The 18777-nt window shown below is 41.5% G+C and overlaps 1 protein-coding gene across 1 annotated transcript; it reads right to left on the minus strand.

Annotated features, from left to right (window-relative positions):
• Positions 1-6512: 6512 nt before the first annotated feature.
• GPR33 (G protein-coupled receptor 33) lies at positions 6513-13182 on the minus strand. Its single transcript, XM_028850559.2, has 2 exons — positions 13051-13182; positions 6513-9135 (listed from the first exon to the last, which is right to left on the minus strand). Exon 2 carries the CDS (start codon positions 9127-9129, stop codon positions 8113-8115), a length of 1017 nt encoding a protein of 338 aa, XP_028706392.2. The 5' UTR covers positions 9130-9135; positions 13051-13182; the 3' UTR covers positions 6513-8112.
• Between the last annotated feature and the right edge of the window lie 5595 nt (positions 13183-18777).

The raw sequence follows: 18777 nt of genomic DNA on the forward strand, positions 1-18777 counted from the left end.
CCAGGTTCAAGCGATTATCCTGCCTCAGCTTCCCAAGTGGCTGGAGTTACAGGGGCCTGCCACCACGCCTGGCTATTATTTTTTTGTGTGTGTGTATTTTTAGTAGAGATGGGGTTTCACCATGTTGGCCAGGCTGGTCTTGAACTCCTGACCTCAGGTGATAGCCTATTTGAATATCTCTCAGGCGTGACAAATAAAAATAGAATTCTAAGTCTCCAACCTGGACCGAACAGACCCACTCTTGGCAAAGGGGACCCCGGAGAAACCTTGAAAATTTTCTTGGCCATGATGGGATGGGAGGTCAGACATACTTTGTTGTACTTCCTCCTGTGCTAACTGCCGTTAGGCTTTCTTCCCTTAGGACTAAACAGAAACTAGTCCTTTCAAAAGACTCCACCCTTGATTTCAACCAACGGCCTGAACCCTGCCTCTCTTACAGTTTCAACAAAACCACCAACCAGCATTTCTTCCTTACAAGAGATCACCAACCATGGAGTGGTTTGGCCAGTCTGTGGAGAATGCACAGTGAGGGCTCTTGTGTCCTCTGCTTCACTTTTTGACATCAGGAGGCCTAAAACTCCACTTTCAGATAACACTAATGCCGCCATTTTTGGAACATGGGTCCCATGAAGGAGCATGAAGCTCAGTTACACATGCACATTTATCCTCTCATAAATATTGAGGACTCCTCCTATAGCTTATTGAATACTGTATATTTGGCTACCCTTTTCAGCATAAATTCCTGTCTTATTCTTCTAACCTTTAAAGTGCCTGTTTCTGGCTTCTGGCTGGAGATTATGCTTCAAAGCCTCTCACAATGACCACCCTGCAGGCTGCAATTTTTTATGAGAAATAAAGTGCTCCTTTCCAAATTTATGAGCCTTGTCATTCTTCAGTTGACAGGCACCTGAAACTTAGTATGTCTGTATTAGTCTGTTTTCACACTGCTATAAAAACATACCTGAGACTGTAATTTATAAAGGAAAGAGGTTTAATTAGCTCACTGTTGGAAGGCGAGACAGGCACTTTCTTCACAAGGCAGCAGGAGAGAGAAAAGCATGCAAGAGCAGGGAAAACTACCTTATAAAACCATCAGATTTTGTGAGAACTCACTACTGTGAGAAGAACATGGGGGAAACCACCCCATAATCGAATCACTTCCCTCCCTCAACACATGGGGATTACAGGTCCCTCCCGCAACACGTGGGGATTACAATTCAATATGAGATTTGGGTGGGGACACAGAGCCAAACCATATCAATGTCCAAGACTGAACTTCTTTACCTGCTCCTTCCTTCCTTCCTTCCTTGCTTCTTTCTTCCTTCCTTCCTTTCTCTCTCTTTTTCTTTCTTTTTCTTGCTTTCTTACTTTTGTTCTTTCTTTCCTTTCTTTCTTTTCCTTTTTTCTTTCCCTCCTCCTTCCCTCCCTTCTTTCTTCCTTCCTTCTTTCTTTTTTTTCTTTCATTCTTTCTTTTTTTGTTCTTTCTTTCCTTTCCTTTCTTTTCCTTTTTTCTTTCCCTCCCTCCCTTCCTCCCTCCCTTCCTTCCTTCCTTCCTTCCTTCCTTCCTTCCTTCCTTCCTTCCTTCCTTCCTTCCTTCCTTCCTTCTTTCCTTCTTCCTTCTTTCTTATTTTTTTAAGTGGAACCCACCAGCTATCTCCCAATACAGAAATGTGTGCATTTGTCGTATTCTATCCACCATCTTTTAAATGGCTTTTATATTTGGGGAAAATTCCTACATTTTGAGTAACCCCTTCTCACTCATGTAGAAATCAGAACTTAAATTCCCCAGCCTCATTTGCAGCTAGGATACAGGCATGCTGACTAGATATCCTTGTGTAAGGCTAAATTTGGAAGTGAGCAATGTGAATAAGCAAGCTCTGCATGAGATTTCTGTCCTGTTGGCAGAGCTTTCAAGCACAGAGTGGTTCAAGACCTAATGCAGAAATGATATCAGCGGCAGTAGCAGTTTTAGTAAAACCAAATTGCTGATATTTTGGACTCAACAGCAGCAGCAGCAGCAGCAGCATTTGGATTCATTTACTGAAATAGGGAACACCAGTGACAAATTCCTGATTTGGATAGTTTTGTGTCATGTTTTGCGCATGGTTTCTGAGAGCTGCACCTTGAATGTTTCTCCAGCTATCCTAATAATTCTGTGAGTTACTTAATGTCTTTTAATAAATCAATTTTTGCTTGAATCAGTCAGAATGAAATCTACTGTTTCCAACAAAGAACACTAATTGACAGAGGAATTGTCCTCAGCTTCCCCCTCAACCAACAGAATTTACAGAACTTGACTTTTTTGACCCTTACTTACACTTTCTTAGTAGGCCACATCATCTGTTACTTAGATTACTTTGGCACTGTCCTATTTGGCCACCCACCTCTAGTTTTGACCTCTCTACTGTAGTAGACAGAGCAATCTATCTTTCTAAAATGCAAATCTCAATCCATCACTCTTAGGTTTAAGGTCTTTCAGTGGCTTCCAAATGTCCTCAAGATAAAGTTTAGGATCAAGTCCAAATTCCTTCTTATAGGCTCTCAGGATCTAGTCCTGGTTGACTTTTCCAGCTCATGTTTCCAGCCTGCCTCTCACATCTAACGTTGCAATTATGTTTTTTGGCTTATGCTGGACCAACAGCAGCAGGATCCTGTGGGATCCTGTTAGAAATGCAGAATCTGGGCCGGGCGCGGTGGCTCATGCCTGTAATCCCAGCACTTTGGGAGGCCGAGGCGGGCGGATCACGCTGTCAGGAGATCGAGACCATCCTGGCTAAAATGGTGAAACCCCATCTCTACTAAAAATACTAAAAATTAGCCGGGCATGGTGGCGGGTGCCTGTAGTCCCAGCTACTCAGGAGGCTGAGGCAGGAAAATGGCATGAACCTGGGAGGCGGAGCTTGCAGTGAGCCAAGATTGCGCCACTGCACTCCAGCCTGGGTGACATATAGCAAGACTCCATCTCAAAAAAAAAAAAAAAAAAAAAAAAAGAAGAAAAAGAAATGCAGAATCTGGCCAGGAGTGGTGGCTCATGCCTGTAATCCCAGTTCTTTGGGAGGCCGAGGCGGGTGGGTCATGAGGTCAGAAGTTCAAGACCAGCCTGGCCAAGATGGTGAAACCCTGTCTCTACTAAAAATACAAAAATTAGCCGGGTGTGGTGGCGGCCATCTGTAATCCCATATACCTGGGAGGCTGAGGCAGAAAATTGCTTGAACCTGGGAGGCAGAGGTTGCAGTGAGTGGAGATCACACCACTGCATTCCAGCCTGGATGACAGAGCAAGACTCTGTCTAAAAAAAAAATAAATAAATAAAAATAAAAAAGAAAAGAAATGCAGAATCTGACTTACTGAAGTCAGATTTACTCCAGGTTTACTGAATCAAAACAGCATTTTAACAAGATTATTAGGTGATTCATTTGCATATCGAGATTTGGGTAGTGCTGCTTTATAGCAATGTCCTCTCTTGCCCTCCAGGGCTTTTACACGTTCTGCTTCCTCTCTTTGAAGGAACTCTCCTCCTCTTCTTTATATGCCTAACACTGTTCTACAGGACTCAGGCCCTTATCCAGGAAAATTTTTTGACTGGTGAAGGCTGGAACTACCATTTTACTCCTTTTTCTTTCCTACTAAACTGGAGTTTTCTAACCTAATTGTACTTTAGACTTAATCTGAGAATAAAAAATATACTGGACGGGTACAGTGGCTCACACCTGTAGTCCCAGCATTTTGGGAGGCCAACATGGGTGGATTGCTTGAGGTCAGGAGTTCGAGACTAGCCTGGCCAACATGACAAAAGCCCGTCTCTACTAAAAATACAAAAATTAGCTGGGCATGGCAGCACACGCCTTTAATCCCAGCTACTATGGAGGCAGAGGCACGAGAATTGCTTGAACCCGGGAGTCAGAGGTTGCAGTGAGCCAAGATCATGTCACTGCACCTCAGCCTGGGCGACAGTGAGACTGTCTCAATAAACAAACAAGCAAACAAAAATACTGGTTCCCGGGTCCTGCTTCTAGAAATTTTAGTTTTAATTGGTTTGGGTAAGGCCTAGAAACTGGCATTTAAAAAAAAATATCCCAGATGATTATGATGTGGAACCAAATTCAGAAGCACTGCACTAGACTTCAAGCTTCTTTAGGACAGGGATTGTGTCAGATTCACTCTTGTTTCCCCAGAGCCTACCACAGTGCCAGGTACATACGCTATACTGGTAAATGATTGTTGTCCCTAATTTCTCGGGGATATGGAATCAGATCTGTCTTGTACACAGCATTCTATCTTATACCCTAACCCCTCTCACACATGTTAGCATCTGAGCATCCTTCTCATCAAAGCAAAGAACTACTTCTTGAGGAAAGAACTTAGAGTGGCATTTAAAATGCATCTCTAATCACCCTTGTATTTTGTTCTTAAACCAGTTTGATACTGATATAGTGAAGCTGCTTTATGTAATCGGGTGCTGATAGGTGCATTGTTTTGAAGCACTGTCTCTATGTACCAGTTCCACAGAGCAAAACCACTAACTCTTTGTTTATAAACCTCTTGAGCCCTGAGAATTCAAAATAGTGAGGAGGTTGATGAGATCAATGCAATTATAATGAGTAGATTTTTAAAAATTAACCAGCTTTCTGGGAGGTTAAAAATACACTTGGGAATAATTTCCTTAATTATACCCTATTTTATTACATTTAAAGTGACTTCTTTAAAAAAACTCTTAATATCTTATATTTATACAGTGCTTTACATGTTGAAATTGTGCAAACTCAACTTTTATTAAATATCTTTTATTATCAATTGTGTATAATGCTATAGAAATGAAATACTGTAGTTGAGAGGACTCTTTCTGTCCCTGAGGTGTTTATAATTTATAGAAAGATGGAACAAAATACTTCAAAGAGCCCCCAACCTAGGTCTCATGAAAAAGACAATTTAAAGCATACATAGATAGCTGTAAGGAATGACAACATATGGCTTACAAACACCACAAAATCCATGCTTTCCAGGGCATGTTCCTTGTTTATTATTGTAGCAGGCCTGAGGAGGTAGACAAAAGGCACTCTCTGTAGCTGCTAGATTTCCAAAATCCAAATCTTGTTTCAAAGAATCCTATGTTCCATTCAATAATTTTCCTTCTTAAATCCTGCATCATAAAACTTCAGTGGGCTTGTCAGGACCTGGGATGGTGTGGGGTGGAAAAAAAGCACCATACCTTTCTCATTACAGCTCTACTCAGAGCCACAGCCTGGTCATCAATTCACATCTCCCTTTCCAAAAAAGAAAAAAATAATAAAAAACCTGTTCAAGCTTCAAAAGCTTGAAATAGGACCAGCAATTAAAGTTTTCATCTACCTAAAGTTTTTTGTCATTCCAAGTAAGAGAGACCAAGCCCCCAGTTGCCCAGGGGAGCCGTGATACCATGTCAATTAGCAGGATTTCTAGGACATCAAACTACTCTTACTTTCTCTATAAAAAGTTAGTCATGAAGATTAATTTTCTTCTTTCTGTATCTCCTTGTAATTAATATCATACATTTTGAGGATTTCTGCATAGGCTATATGCTTGTGGTTTGGAATGGTTTGTACAAAGCATGCTGGTATATTCAGGAACTGAGTGTGGGATGTGACCTAAATATCTCCATGTTGTATCAGTTGAACTAACTAGATAGTTCAGTTGATTTGGAATAGACAGGACTCCCTACTGATTGACATGTATTGATTGATTGATAGAATTAACTAAATACAAAGATAATAGGTGAGTGATACTATATGGTTCTACATAACTTAGGTACTGGCACTTAGTACACAAAGCTTGAAGCATAACCTGAAAATCAGAGAATACAAATTAATATTGTTATTGCATTTATAAAATTAAGTCTACTACAACAGGCAGATTCTTGAACATTATTTTAGCCCCAAATTTTGGAGATAGCTTACTCTATAAATACTAGAAAAAGACACTTAAGATGCCTTAATAATTAAAACCCTAAAGTAGAAATGTCTTTATACTTTAACATGGATGTAACAAAATGAGTGCCTTGTCACTTCCATGTTAAGTTTTATACATACCAGTTAAATAATTCAGTTGTTACTAAGTAATGAGGGAGCTCTGTCCAAATGTCTGTGTGTTAGAAGATTCTGTAACAGAAAATTCAAATCCATGGATACTATTGATATTTGGCAACTGATATTCATAGCTTCAAAAATCAAAAGTTTTAGCTGGACATGGTGGTGTGTGCCTGTAGTCCCAGGTACTCCAGAGGCTGAGGCAAGAAGATTGATTCAACCTATCAGAATGACTATACCGTAATTAAAAGAAGAAAAATAACAAGTGTTGGCACAGATGTGGGGAAACGAAAACCTTTATACATTGCTGGTGGGAATGTAACATGGTGCAAATTGAAAAGCTTTATGATTTCTCAAAAAGTTAAACATAAAATTATCATTCGACCTGGTAATTCTACCCTTATATATATATTTACAATAATTGAAAACAAGGACTGACGCAAATACTTATATACAAATGTTAATAGTAGCTTTATTCACAATAATAGTAACTTTATTGACAATAGTCAAAAGGTGGAAACAACACAACAGATGGCTGGATTTAAAAATGATGGTATAATCATTCTCAGCAAACTATCGCAAGAACAGAAAACCAAACACCACTCATAGGTGGGAATTGAACAATGAGATCACTTGGACGCAGGAAGGGGAACATCATACACCGGGTCCCATTGTGGGGAGGGGGGAGGGGGGAGGGATAGCATTAGGAGATATACCTAATGTAAATGACGAGTTAATGGGTGCAGCACACCAACATGGCACATGTATACATATGTAATAAACCTGCAGGTTGTGCACATGTACCCTTGAGCATAAAGTATAATAAAAAAAAAGATGGTATATACGTACAATAAAATATAATTGAGCTGTAAAAAGGGAATGAAGTTCTGATACCTGTAACAACACAGATGAACGTTGAAAACATTTTGCTGAGTGAAGTAAGTCAGACACAAAAGGGTAAATACTGTATAATTTCACATATGTGAAATATCTAGAATAGGCAAATTCACAGAGACAGAAAATACTTTGGAGCTTACTAGGGACTAGGGGGAGGAGGAATAGGGAGTTACTACTTAATGGGCACAGAATTTGTCCTTGGAATGATGAAAAATTTTGGAAATCGATGGTGGTGATGGTTGTACAATGTCGTGAATATAATTAACGCCACTGAAATGTTCACTAAAAATGGTGAAAATGATAAATCTTATGTTACACATATTTTTCCACAATAAAAAGTGAGTCAAAATAATCACAGGCCCAGCACAGTGGCTCATGCCTATAATCCCAACAATTTGGGAGGTCGAGGCGAGTGGATCACTTGGCACCAGGAGTTTGGGACCAGACTGGCCAATATGGTGAAACCCTGTCTCTACTAAAAATACAAAAAATTAGCTGAGCATGGCTGGGCGCGCTGGCTCACGCCTGTAATCCCAGCACTTTGGGAGGCAGAGGCAGGCGGTCACGAAGTCAGGAGATCAAGACCATCCTGGCTAACACGGCGAAACCCTGTCTCTACTTAAAATACAAAAAATTAGCCAGGTGTGGTGGCAGGCGCCTGTAGTCCCAGTTACTTGGGAGGATGAGGCAGGAGAATGGCATGAATCCAGGAGGTGGAGCTTGCAGTGAGCCGAGATCGCGCCACTGTACTCCAGCCTGGGCGACAGAGCGGGACTCCATTTCAAAAAAAAAAAAAAAAAAATTAGCTGGGCATGGTGGTGTACATCTGTAGTCCCAGCTACTTGGGAGGCTGAGGCACAAGAATCACTTGAACCTGGGAGGTGGAGTTTGCAGTGAACCTAGATTGCACCACTGAACTCCAGCCTGGACAACAGAGTGAGACTCTGCCTCAAAAAAAAAAAGAAGTCACATTTGAAACATGATCTTGCAAATTGCTTGTTTTCTTGCAGCCCTTTTGTTACTCAGAGATCTAACGATAGTGCGGCCTAGTTATCTCTCTACTATAAGGACTATAGCATACAAAAGCAGAAGTTATATCTCTGTTGGTATAATTGAGCAAGTGCATGTTTGCTTAAGCATCTGGAAATTCAATTTAGGCTTCTGAGTTTAGGTTTTGGGTCCTTTCTGCAGAAGAATCCTCACTAAATGTTGACTCAAACAGAGCAAGAATGGACTTCTTGAAGACGTTTTTGAAGTTCTCCCCAGTAAATAAGTAGAGTGTGGGAGAAAAGATAGTATTGAAAGAAGTGGTTAGCACTGTAAGTATCAGAGTCAACTCTAAAAGTAGTGACTGGTTCTTAGTGAGAAGTAAACCCTGGTGTATATGATAGGGCATCCAACACACAAAGAAAGAGACAATGGCAGTCATCATAACTTTGAAGGGCTTGCTGGATTTAAACAGGCCCCTCTCTTTCACCTTGCTGGCTACTCTTTCATAACAAAAGATGATGATGAAGAAAGGCAGAAGAAAGCCCAGGAAGAAGCGGCTGATGAAACAGGCTACATGAATCCACTGCCTTAATGCTTGCATCTCCTTGCTTTCCCAGTTAGTAGACACAGCATAGTTATTTCGGCAAGTCACCTTTCCTTCACGGTCATGATGTGTCTCTCTGAAAATCAAATACGGGATGCTGAGGGCAGCGGCTGAGATCCAGACTCCTAGGACAATGCCAGAAGCCCAGCGTGGGGTTCGGTGCTGCTGGGACCACACTGGGTGAAGAGTGAGAAGGTAACGATCAAGACTGATGGCCGAAAGGAAGAAAACAGAGGTGAACATCCCCAGAGACAAAGTGCCATTGAAGACCTTGCACAAGGCAGTTCCAAAGTTCCAGTGATTGTCCTGAAGTTGGGAGGTGGCCATAAATGGCAGAATCAATGTTGAAATAAAATATGAGAAAATGAGATGAAAATATAAGAGAGTATTGACAGTCTGTTTCATCTTGAATCTTAGCACCCATAGATAGAGGCCATTGGTGATGGTACCAATTATAGATGAAATGTACAAAGAAAGGGCAATAATCATTTTTGATGCAGGAGCTAGAAACTGAGTGCTGTTTCTTACTAAAGTAGAGGCATTGATCAGGTAATCAGTAGAATTGATCAGATCCATAATGACCTGTGGAGTGAGAAACAGTGCAAATAACAAGAAAAAAACAAAAGAAAAGGTTAAATGTAAAAATTTAAAGAGTAATTTTTTACATAGTGATAGGTCTAGTCCAAATGATAATATTTTAACAGCGGTAAGCAAAATATTTCTGCAAATCAAATATTTTCCCAAGGTCTATACTTTTATGTTTTAATGAAGAATTAACATCAGATGAATCTGAGCATCAAAAGTAGAAATATACAGATGAAATGAAATAAATGTGAAAAAGAAGTAAATATTGGGACATTTTGACAATTGTTAAATAATTAGGTAGTTAAAAATCTATTTTTTTTTTTTCTGAGATAGGATCTCACTCTGTCACCCAGGCTGGAGTGCAGTGGAGTGATCACAGCTCCCTCAGCCTCGACCTCCTGGGCTCAAGGAATCCTCCTGCCTCAGCCTCCTGAGGAGTTGGGACTACAGGTGCACAATAGCAGGCTGGCTAATTTTTTTTTTTTTTTTTTTTGTAGAGACGGGGGTCTCACTATGTTGCCCAGCCTTGTCTTGAACTTCTGGACTCAAGCAATTCTCCTACTTGGCCTCCCAAAATGTTGAGATGACAGGTGTGAGGCACTGCACGTGGTCAAAAATCTTCTACTTGGACATTAAGCAGAAGTCTGACCCTTTTTGATGGGCAAAACTTCTTGAATAAGACAATGTAGAATAAGTCTTATTTGACTTGGTGAGGGCAAAAGTTGCTAATGAAATGAACTTGAATAACAAAAATAATAGCAATGTGGCAAATTAGTACTCATGGGTTTTATAATTAGATTTCTCTCATGAGCTAATTATATATAGTAAATACTATTATCTAGTATTCTAATACTCAGCACATAATGGTGAGAACTAATATTCATATGGGAGTTGTAAGCCACCACAAGATTGTGAAGTATCTTCAGAAACATCAACAAAAGAGGGAAGTGTATTGTAAGATGTAGTAATTTTTTTTTGTTTTTTTGAGACAGAGTCTTGCTCTGTCACCCAGGCTGGAGTGCAGTAGCGTGATCTTGGCTTACTGCAACCTCTGCCTCCTGGGTTCAATCTATTCTTCTGCCTCAGCCTCCTGAGTTGCTGGGATTACAGACACTCGCCACCATGCCCAGCGAAGTTTTGTATTTTTGGTAGAGACAGTGTTCCACCACGTTGGCCAGGCTGGTCTCAAACTCCTGACTTCAGGTAATCCATCCACTTCGGCCTCCTAAAATGCTGGGATTACAGGTGTGAGCCACCGTGCCTGGCCAGATGTAGTAATATTAATAGTTCATTCTTGAGGAGGGGACAAAAAGGAGAAAAGTCACCAAACTCATGTTTATCCAATATTTGTGGTATGCCAGGAGCTTTCTATAAAAATCACTTCTGGCTGGGCATGGTGGCTCACACCTCTCATCCCAGCACTTTGAGAGGCCAAGGCAGGCAGATCACGAGGTCAGCAGATTGAGACCATCCTGGCCAACATGGTGAAACCCCATCTCTACTAAAAATACAAAAATTAGTTGGGCGTGGTGGCGTGCGCTTGTAGTCCCAGCTACTCGGGAGGCTGAGGCAGGACGATCACTTGAACCCGGGAGACGGAGGGTGCAGTGAGCCGAGATCATGCCACTGCATTCCAGCCTGGGTGATAGAGTGAGACTCCATCTCAAAAAAAAATAAAAATAAAAATAAAAAAAATAAAATCATTTCTGTTTTTTCTCGTAAAGCCTGTGAAGCAAATCTTTAAACAGAGGGGAAAGTGAGGCTTCGTTGGGTTACATGTCTTATCCATCAGTATTTTCCACCATGCCTCCATTGTACCAGGTGGGAAACTCTACTACTGTTTTATATTACTTCTTTGAAACTTGGTAATTCATATGTAGTGTTTTTAACAATGCTCCATGAATCAGTGTTTGATTATCTAAAATATACAATTCCTTGGATAATGGATCCCATGGTATCAAAAATATAAACCTGAGAATATTTTGGAAAATAGCTATTATAACAGAGTCATATCAGCAAATTGGTTTTAGATAAATTGGATAAAGCAATGGAAATTACTAATGATGCTTTTTTCCCCACTAAACAAAAACATTCTAAGAATATATACAGATAAGTAAGATAATTGCTATTTATTTTATTTTTATTTATTTTTTAGAGACAGGCTGGAGTGCAGTGGCACAATCCTAGCTCACTGCAGCCTGGAACTCCTGGGCTTCATCCATCTTCCTGCCTCAGACTCCAGATAGCTGGGATCACAGGTGTGCAGCACCACATTTGGCTAATTTTAAAATTCTTTGTAGAGAAAAGGGTCTTGCTGTGATGCCCAGGTTGGTGTCAAACTCCTGGCCTAAAGTGATCCTCCCACCTCAGCCTCCCAAAGTGCTAGGATTAAAGGCATAAGCTGCTGTGCCCAGCCATAATTGCTTTGTAAAATCACAACTTCCTAAGTTAATTCTGCCTTCTAAGGGAATTGCAAAATTTTTCTCTAAAGTAGAAAAATGATTTTTCAGGAAAATACCTTAGTAGTCTTCTTTGGGAATAAAAAGTAGAGTCTGAAGGGTACGAAATGGACAGGCAACGGCAAATCAAAGAATGAGAACTTGAGAGAGAAGCTTTGTGAAGGCCCTGGGACCTTAAGAAGAGGGTGGAAGGCAAGGATGACTTTAAGACACGCAGCACAGAAAAAACTCAACAGGAGTTTAGGAGTCCTAAAGAGGAGAAAGGGTCAATGAAGTATTCTGAGAAGCAGAAATGACACAGGGGATTTAAAAATAGGAACGTCTAATAATTACAATCTATTTGCTATGCTTTGATATGGTATAGTGTCCCTTTTCCCCATCAACCCTCAGCTGTCTTGTGCTGGTGGTGGTTCTGGGGAATCAAAGTCTCTGTGGTGTTTTTATCCATGGAGTTTGTGTGTAGAGGTGTGCCTGTGATCAGTGTATGTGTATCTCAGTGTATTTGTGTGGTCTCTGTGTATGTATGTGTCTGTGGTCTTTGTATGTTTTTCTGTGGAATGTGTGTATGTGTGTCTGTGTTGTGTGTGTGTAGTCTCTTTATGTGTGTGCATATGAGAAACTAGATACCTGAATTATAGGAAAGATTTTTCTTTTAATTGTGCATCTGAGCTCTAGAAGGACATCTGAAAGTAATGTAGAACATGGGCAAAATCATAGTACAACTTTTCTGATCCATGTTGGTAGTGATTCTGAATATCATATAAAGTTTCCTAGGAATTCTGACTTATTGCACATAACCAGGAGATTTCTTCATCCTTAAACACCTTTAAAATGATTTTAAAGTACTTAAGAATAAATAAATGGGGGCAGATCTCAGACTCTGGCATCCCACAGACCTGGGTTTGTATCCTACCTCTATCACTTACCAGCTCTGCACGTTTAGACTTAACTTGTTGAGCCTTTTTCTCCTGCTAAGCCCCTCAGTTTCTTTTTTTTTTTTTTTTTTTTTTTTTTCAGACCGAGTCTCACTCTGTCTCTCAGGCTGAAGTGCAGTGGCGCAATCTCAGCTCACTGCAACCTCTGCCTCCTGGGTTCAAGCGATTCTCCTGCCTCAGCCTCCTCAGTAGCTGGGACTACAGGCACCTGCTACCATGCCTGGCTAATTTTTGTATTTTTAGTAGAGACAGGGTTTCACCATATTGGCCAGGCTGGTCTCAAACTCCTGACCTTGTAATCTGCCCACCTTGGCCTCCTAAAGTGCTGGGATTACAGGCGTGAGCCACCGCACCCAGCTACAAGTGGCTTTCAGGAAGACCCCACCTCCACTTGGGAACACTGAGCTGCAGGCGCAGGGGAAGGCCACAGGAGCCTCGGGAAACTGATGTGCAATAAGCCTAGAGGGTCAATTCAGATGATAGCTCTAGGAGAAACCTGCTAGTCCAGAGAATCTTACCTCGGAGCTGTATCTTTATGCCAGATTGGTCTTGAGCAGGCCAAAGTGACTCTACACCATCAATCTTCTCACTAGGAACAGAGTGAACAAAATCAATGCCACTTTGCCTTCATTTCATACGTCTTTCTTCTGGCTGATGCTACTCCCCAAGCTTGAACTTACTATTATTTAAATACTCAGTGAGATCTTTTCCTCTTTTTGGTTCCTTTTTTCTGTGGAATTTACTGCTATAGAGATATAGTTAGAGAAATGAGTACTTCTTCAAATCATTTCTCCATTTTGAGGGACATTAAAAAATATCTGTAAGTGACCAAGTGCAGTGGCTCACACCTGTAGTCCCAGTGCTTTGGGAGGCCGAGGCAGGAGGATCACTTGAAGCCAGGAGTTAGAGACCAAAATAAAAAAAAAAAATAGCCAGGCCTGGTGGTGCACACCTGTAGCACTAGCTACTTGGGAGGAGAGGCTGAGGCAGGAGGATCACTTGAGCCCAGGAGTTCGAGGCTGCAGTGTTCTATGATCATGGTGGTGAATAGCCACCATACTCCAGCCTGGGCAACAGAGTGAGACCATGCCTCTCAAAAGAGACAGAAAGAGAGACAGAGAGACAGAGAGACAGAGAGCGAGAGTGAGAGCGAGAGAGAGAGAGAAAGAGAGAGAGAGAGAGAGAATTTCATAGGCTGAGTCATTTCATTTAAAAGGCTAATAAGCTTGTTTCAGGTGTTAATTCCCTTCTCGTATTGGGACATCCTCCCAGGCACCCACTCTGCCTCAACTCTAGGGTGTTTGTTAGGATATGGATGGATGGTGTTGGGTACATAAGGAGGTGGTAAATATCAAGCAGGGACCAAAATAAACCCTGGAAATGAGCTACCTAATCTTGCTGAAGAGAATATAGTTAGAAGCAAAAACTTAAACAGTGAGTTTCACATTAAAATGGAATTTATGAGGACAGGCCAGAGATTTGTATTGTTCAGTTTGGGATGGTGAAGACTGACAGGCAGAACAATCTGCATCTGTATGATGGTTGTAGAATGGTTGGAAAAAACCAGAATTAGTTACTACATCCTAGAAGATGATCTCATTATAAGGAATCTTCCAACACAGGTAATGGATTTATGAACCATTGCTGACTGAGTTCTACATTTTCTATGCTCCTCTCTCTAATCCATCTCTGAAATTTTTTTGGATCCCCCTCTGTGCTGACCTCAGTGTCCTGATTTTTTTCTTGCTTGCTTTCCTCTTCATCTCTTCATTACCAATGGAGAAAATACATCAAAACCGTTGTGCAGCGTTGGTTGTCAAGAGTTTAGGAATCAAAACCATTACCCAGTCTTTGTTAGACTGAGAATTTTATAGCTTTCACTGCTAGATTGTAGCCTTATTAAAAATAGGCTTAAATTTCAGTTCTTAATTCATTTGTGGCTGTGACCTTCAACCTAAGAACTGATCTTTGCAGGTTAAGGATAAGTTTTCAAACCTGCTACTATGTTTTAAAAGGGATTTTAAAAGGAATTGTGACAGGCTTTCATACCCTTGGGGTTAATTCACAGATTTGGAAGCAATCTGAGACATTATTTGGTTCAAACCCACTAATTCTGAAGTTTAGCAAACTGAGACTCAGAGAGGTTAAATGAATTACAAAAGGTTTTCACCAAGAAAAGCTAAGGGCTCCTTCTTATGCTATCTTCTCAATTAAAAAAAGGAATTTGGACCAGGTTTTTCCTCTTCTCCCCTCACTCTATGTTTCTCATTTCTGTAATTTCTAAAATTCATAAATAACAAATATATTAGGGATTAGTGCTTAACTTTTCTCCTCAAATATGTACTAGGGCTAGTACCACCATTAGATAGCCTAAAATTTGATTATTGTATAACTCTCTTCAGAAATACTCTTAATAGTGAGTATTTTCCTCCCATAGGTGATTAAACCAATGATATTAACAATGTTAGGAAATACACCGAGTGTATTTGAGGAAGTAATTCTCTTCTGTGGCTTTAGTAATGTGGCTTCTTTCAGTTTACTTTTCATGTTTCGAATCAAGTCAGGTGATTTCAAAAAAGACTTACGGAAATGGAAACAGTTTTATGTTGTTTTGATATAACCACCATTTGAAAGATATAGAAATGCAGAAGCAGATGGTACTGCTGAATCAAATGTGTGAAAGGCTAGTAACTCATAGATGCATATAATTTTTAGAGTTGGAAGAGACCAAGGAGTTAATTTCATCTAACTCCCATTCTGTAAGTATTTCAGATGACTGCAGTTGTATAAGCTATTTCTTTATGAATATGATTTGTCTGCTTATAGATGTTGTGCCTGTGTGACTGTCTTTAGTATACCTGAGTGTTTATGCTTGCAAAAATATGTATGTTACTATTGCCTATTTTGTGTAAAGTGGCCCATAAAGTGTTCTGTTGTTTTTGTTTGTTTGTTTTGTTGTTGTTGTTGTTGTTTTTGTTGTTGTTTTTGTTTTTGTTTTTGTTTTTTGAGACGGAGTCTCGCTCTGTCGCCCAGGCTGGAGTGCAGTGGCGCGATCTCGGCTCACTGCAAGCTCCGCCTCCTGGGTTTACGCCATTCTCCTGCCTCAGCCTCCTGAGTAGCTGGGACTACAGGCGCCCGCCACCACGCCCGGCTAATTTTTTGTATTTTTAGTAGAGACGGGGTTTCACCGTGGTCTCGATCTCCTGACCTTGTGATCCGCCCGCCTCGGCCTCCCAAAGTGCTGGGATTACAGGTGTGAGCCACCACACCCGGCCTGTTGTTGTTGTTTTTAAGAGACAATGTCTCTGTCTATCATCCAGGCTAGAGTGTGGTGGAGTGATCATGATTGACTGCAGTCTTGACCTCCCAAGCTTAAGTGATCCTCCCACTTCAGCCTCCCCAAGTCACTGGGACTACAGGCATATGCCACTGCGCTGGGCTTTTTTTAAATTTTTTGTAGAGACGAGGTTTCACTATCTTGCCCAGGCTGATATTGAACTCCTGGGCTCAAGTGATCCTCCCGCCTTGGCCTCCCAAAGTGCTGGGATTACAGGCATGAGCCACTTCACCTGGCCAATATGTTTCTCAAATAAATCTTTTAAAAATGTAAATACCTTTAAAGAACTTAAAAAATTTTTTTTTAGAATTTTTTTTCAGAATTTTGATCTTTTGGGATTTCAACACTTGGGATTGTGGCCCAAACCCCTATAGGTAAGGGTTTAGCACAGTACCTGGCACATGGTATGTATTAAATATATGATAGCTAATGCCAGGTGTGGTGTCAGAGACTTGCCACGGAGAGTGATTGGCTTGAGGGTGGTAAAAAGACTTTACCAACAAAAGTATAGGTTTGAAAAGGAAAGTTGTGTTACATGGAAAGAACACTGTAGCAGAGTTGCAATGGGCGGGCGCTTCAGCAAGAGAGGACTGAGGGTGCTGCAGTGGATTTTCCTTAGGGGTAATTATGGACCTTCAAGCAGGACCTTAAGGGTAATTTGGACCATATTAGTCACACAGGTCATGATAAATGATTACATTTGTAGACATTCTGGTGCCGTGACATCAGTAAGAATTGTACAATGAGTTTTGACATACATACAGTCTGAAGATCTATAGAAATTCTAGTTACTTAAAAGTTTTTGGGAAAGAAGCCTGGTACCAGATGCCAGCTTTAGATAGGAAGGACATCTAATTACTTCTGAATTTCTCAGATAAGGAGTTTTGCCTCCAGATGGTCTGCTTGCTGACCACCAGGAGATCTTTGCTCTCCTCAGCTAACATTAGTATTATGTAAGTTGTAGTAGAGGACACCAGCAAGTCCAGTGGGCTGGAGCAAATCTCTGAGCAATGCAATTCAAGAAACATTCACTGAGTATCTATTGTATGTAAGACAGTATTTGAGACTGAGGAAAATAAAGTAAGTAATTCAAAATAATTGCCCTGAATGTTTGTAGTTATTAAAGATGATACCTGAACTCAATAGCTTAGGGATGTTGGGGAGGGCATATTCTGGGTCTTGGAAACAGTATGCTTAAAGGCAAAGCTGAAGAGAGCAATGCTTCATTTGTCTGGCCTGATTCTGTACTTTTCAAGGTCACTTCTCACTACCCTCCATATTCCAGCATAGCGAGAGTGACAATGCCGGTATCACTCCAGTGCTTTCTAGCCTGGCTGAAGTCACACTCACCTGGAAATCTTTAAAAACATACAAGGTGTTCCTGAGATTTCATTCATGCAATCTTTACCAAGTATTTATTGTATTTGAAGCACTATTCTTGCCACTGGGGAGAGACAGCGATAAGAGCTGTGTTCTTACGGAGCTTACATGCTAGCGGGGAGAAGTGAGCATTAAACCAGTAAACAGAGCCAGATGCGGTGTCTCATGCCTGTAATCCCAGCACTTTGGGAGGCTGAGGAGGGTGGATCGCCTGAGGTCAGGAGTTTGAGATCAGCCTGGCCAACATAGTGAAACCCTGTCTCTACTGAAATTACAAAAACAAATTAACTGGATGTGATGGCGGGTGCCTGTAATCCCAGCTACTCAGGAGGCTGAGGCAGGAGAATCGTTTGAATTTGGGAGGCAGAGGTTGCAGTGAGCCAAGAGCACACATTTGCACTCCAGCCTGGGCAACAGGAACAAAATTCCATCTCAAAAACAAAACAAAACAAAACAAAAAACAAAAACAGTAAATAAACACATAAAGAAGAGAAACATCAGCTAGCACTACAGTGCTATGCAGAATATTAAAACATAGAAATGTGAGATCATCATGGCAGATGGGAGGCAGGACTAGATTGCGGCTCTAACTCGGATGGACAGAGCAGTGTGTGGAGGCTCACATCATGAAGTTTAGCTCCAGAATGACTGCAAGAACAAAGCAGGAATCCCAAGAGAACCCACAGACCCTCTGAAAGAAGCAGACTGCTCCTGCAGGACCCAGGAGACACCCCAAATACTGTGAGTGCCCAAATTGCGGAAGTGGGAAAGGGAGACCTTCCTCTCCAGAACACACACCCCCACTGGGGAAAATGAACGTCTAGTTTGCGGGAAGTTTCACACTTTTAGGAGCTGAGACAATTTACAGAGCCAAGCAAATTATGCAGTAGAGGAGCAGGATAGGTCCTGGGAACTCACTGGGTCCCCAAGCAGGCCTTTCCTGCTGGTTCCACAGGAATCCTTTTGGGAGGGCAGCCAGAGGTGTCGGGGAGTGGGGTGGAGGGATGCCACAGAGAGAAGGATGTGTCCAGCTAAACTTTGTAACAATTTAAACAGGGCAAGAAGCCTCCTGGCCAGAACACTGCCAAGGGTGTGAATCCAGCATCCAGACTCCACAGGTTGGGGAGGAACCAAACTCTTTTCTTTTGCAGCTGGGAAGCAGGTAGCCTGGGGCAAGTTCTCAAGCCCTGCTTGCTCACTACCTGGAAACAGACTCGTGGCTGTTAGGGATGGCACACTGGGAATGAGAATGGCCCTTTGGATTGTGTGGGACCTGGGTGAGGCCTGTGACTCCCACTTCCCTGACAACCTGCATGACTCAGCAGAGGCAGCCATAATCCTTCTAGGTACACAACTCCATTGACCTAGGAACCTTGCCCCCATCTCCACAGCAGCTGCAGCAAGACCCGCCCAAGGAGAGTCTGAGCTCAGACACACCTAGTCCTGCCCCGACCTGATGGGCTTTTCCTACCCTCCCTCATAGCTGAAGATGAAGGGCATATTCTCTTGGGAGTTCTAGGATCCCCAC

Source organism: Macaca mulatta, chromosome 7 (assembly GCF_049350105.2).
Source record: "Macaca mulatta isolate MMU2019108-1 chromosome 7, T2T-MMU8v2.0, whole genome shotgun sequence".
NCBI lineage: Eukaryota > Metazoa > Chordata > Mammalia > Primates > Cercopithecidae > Macaca > Macaca mulatta.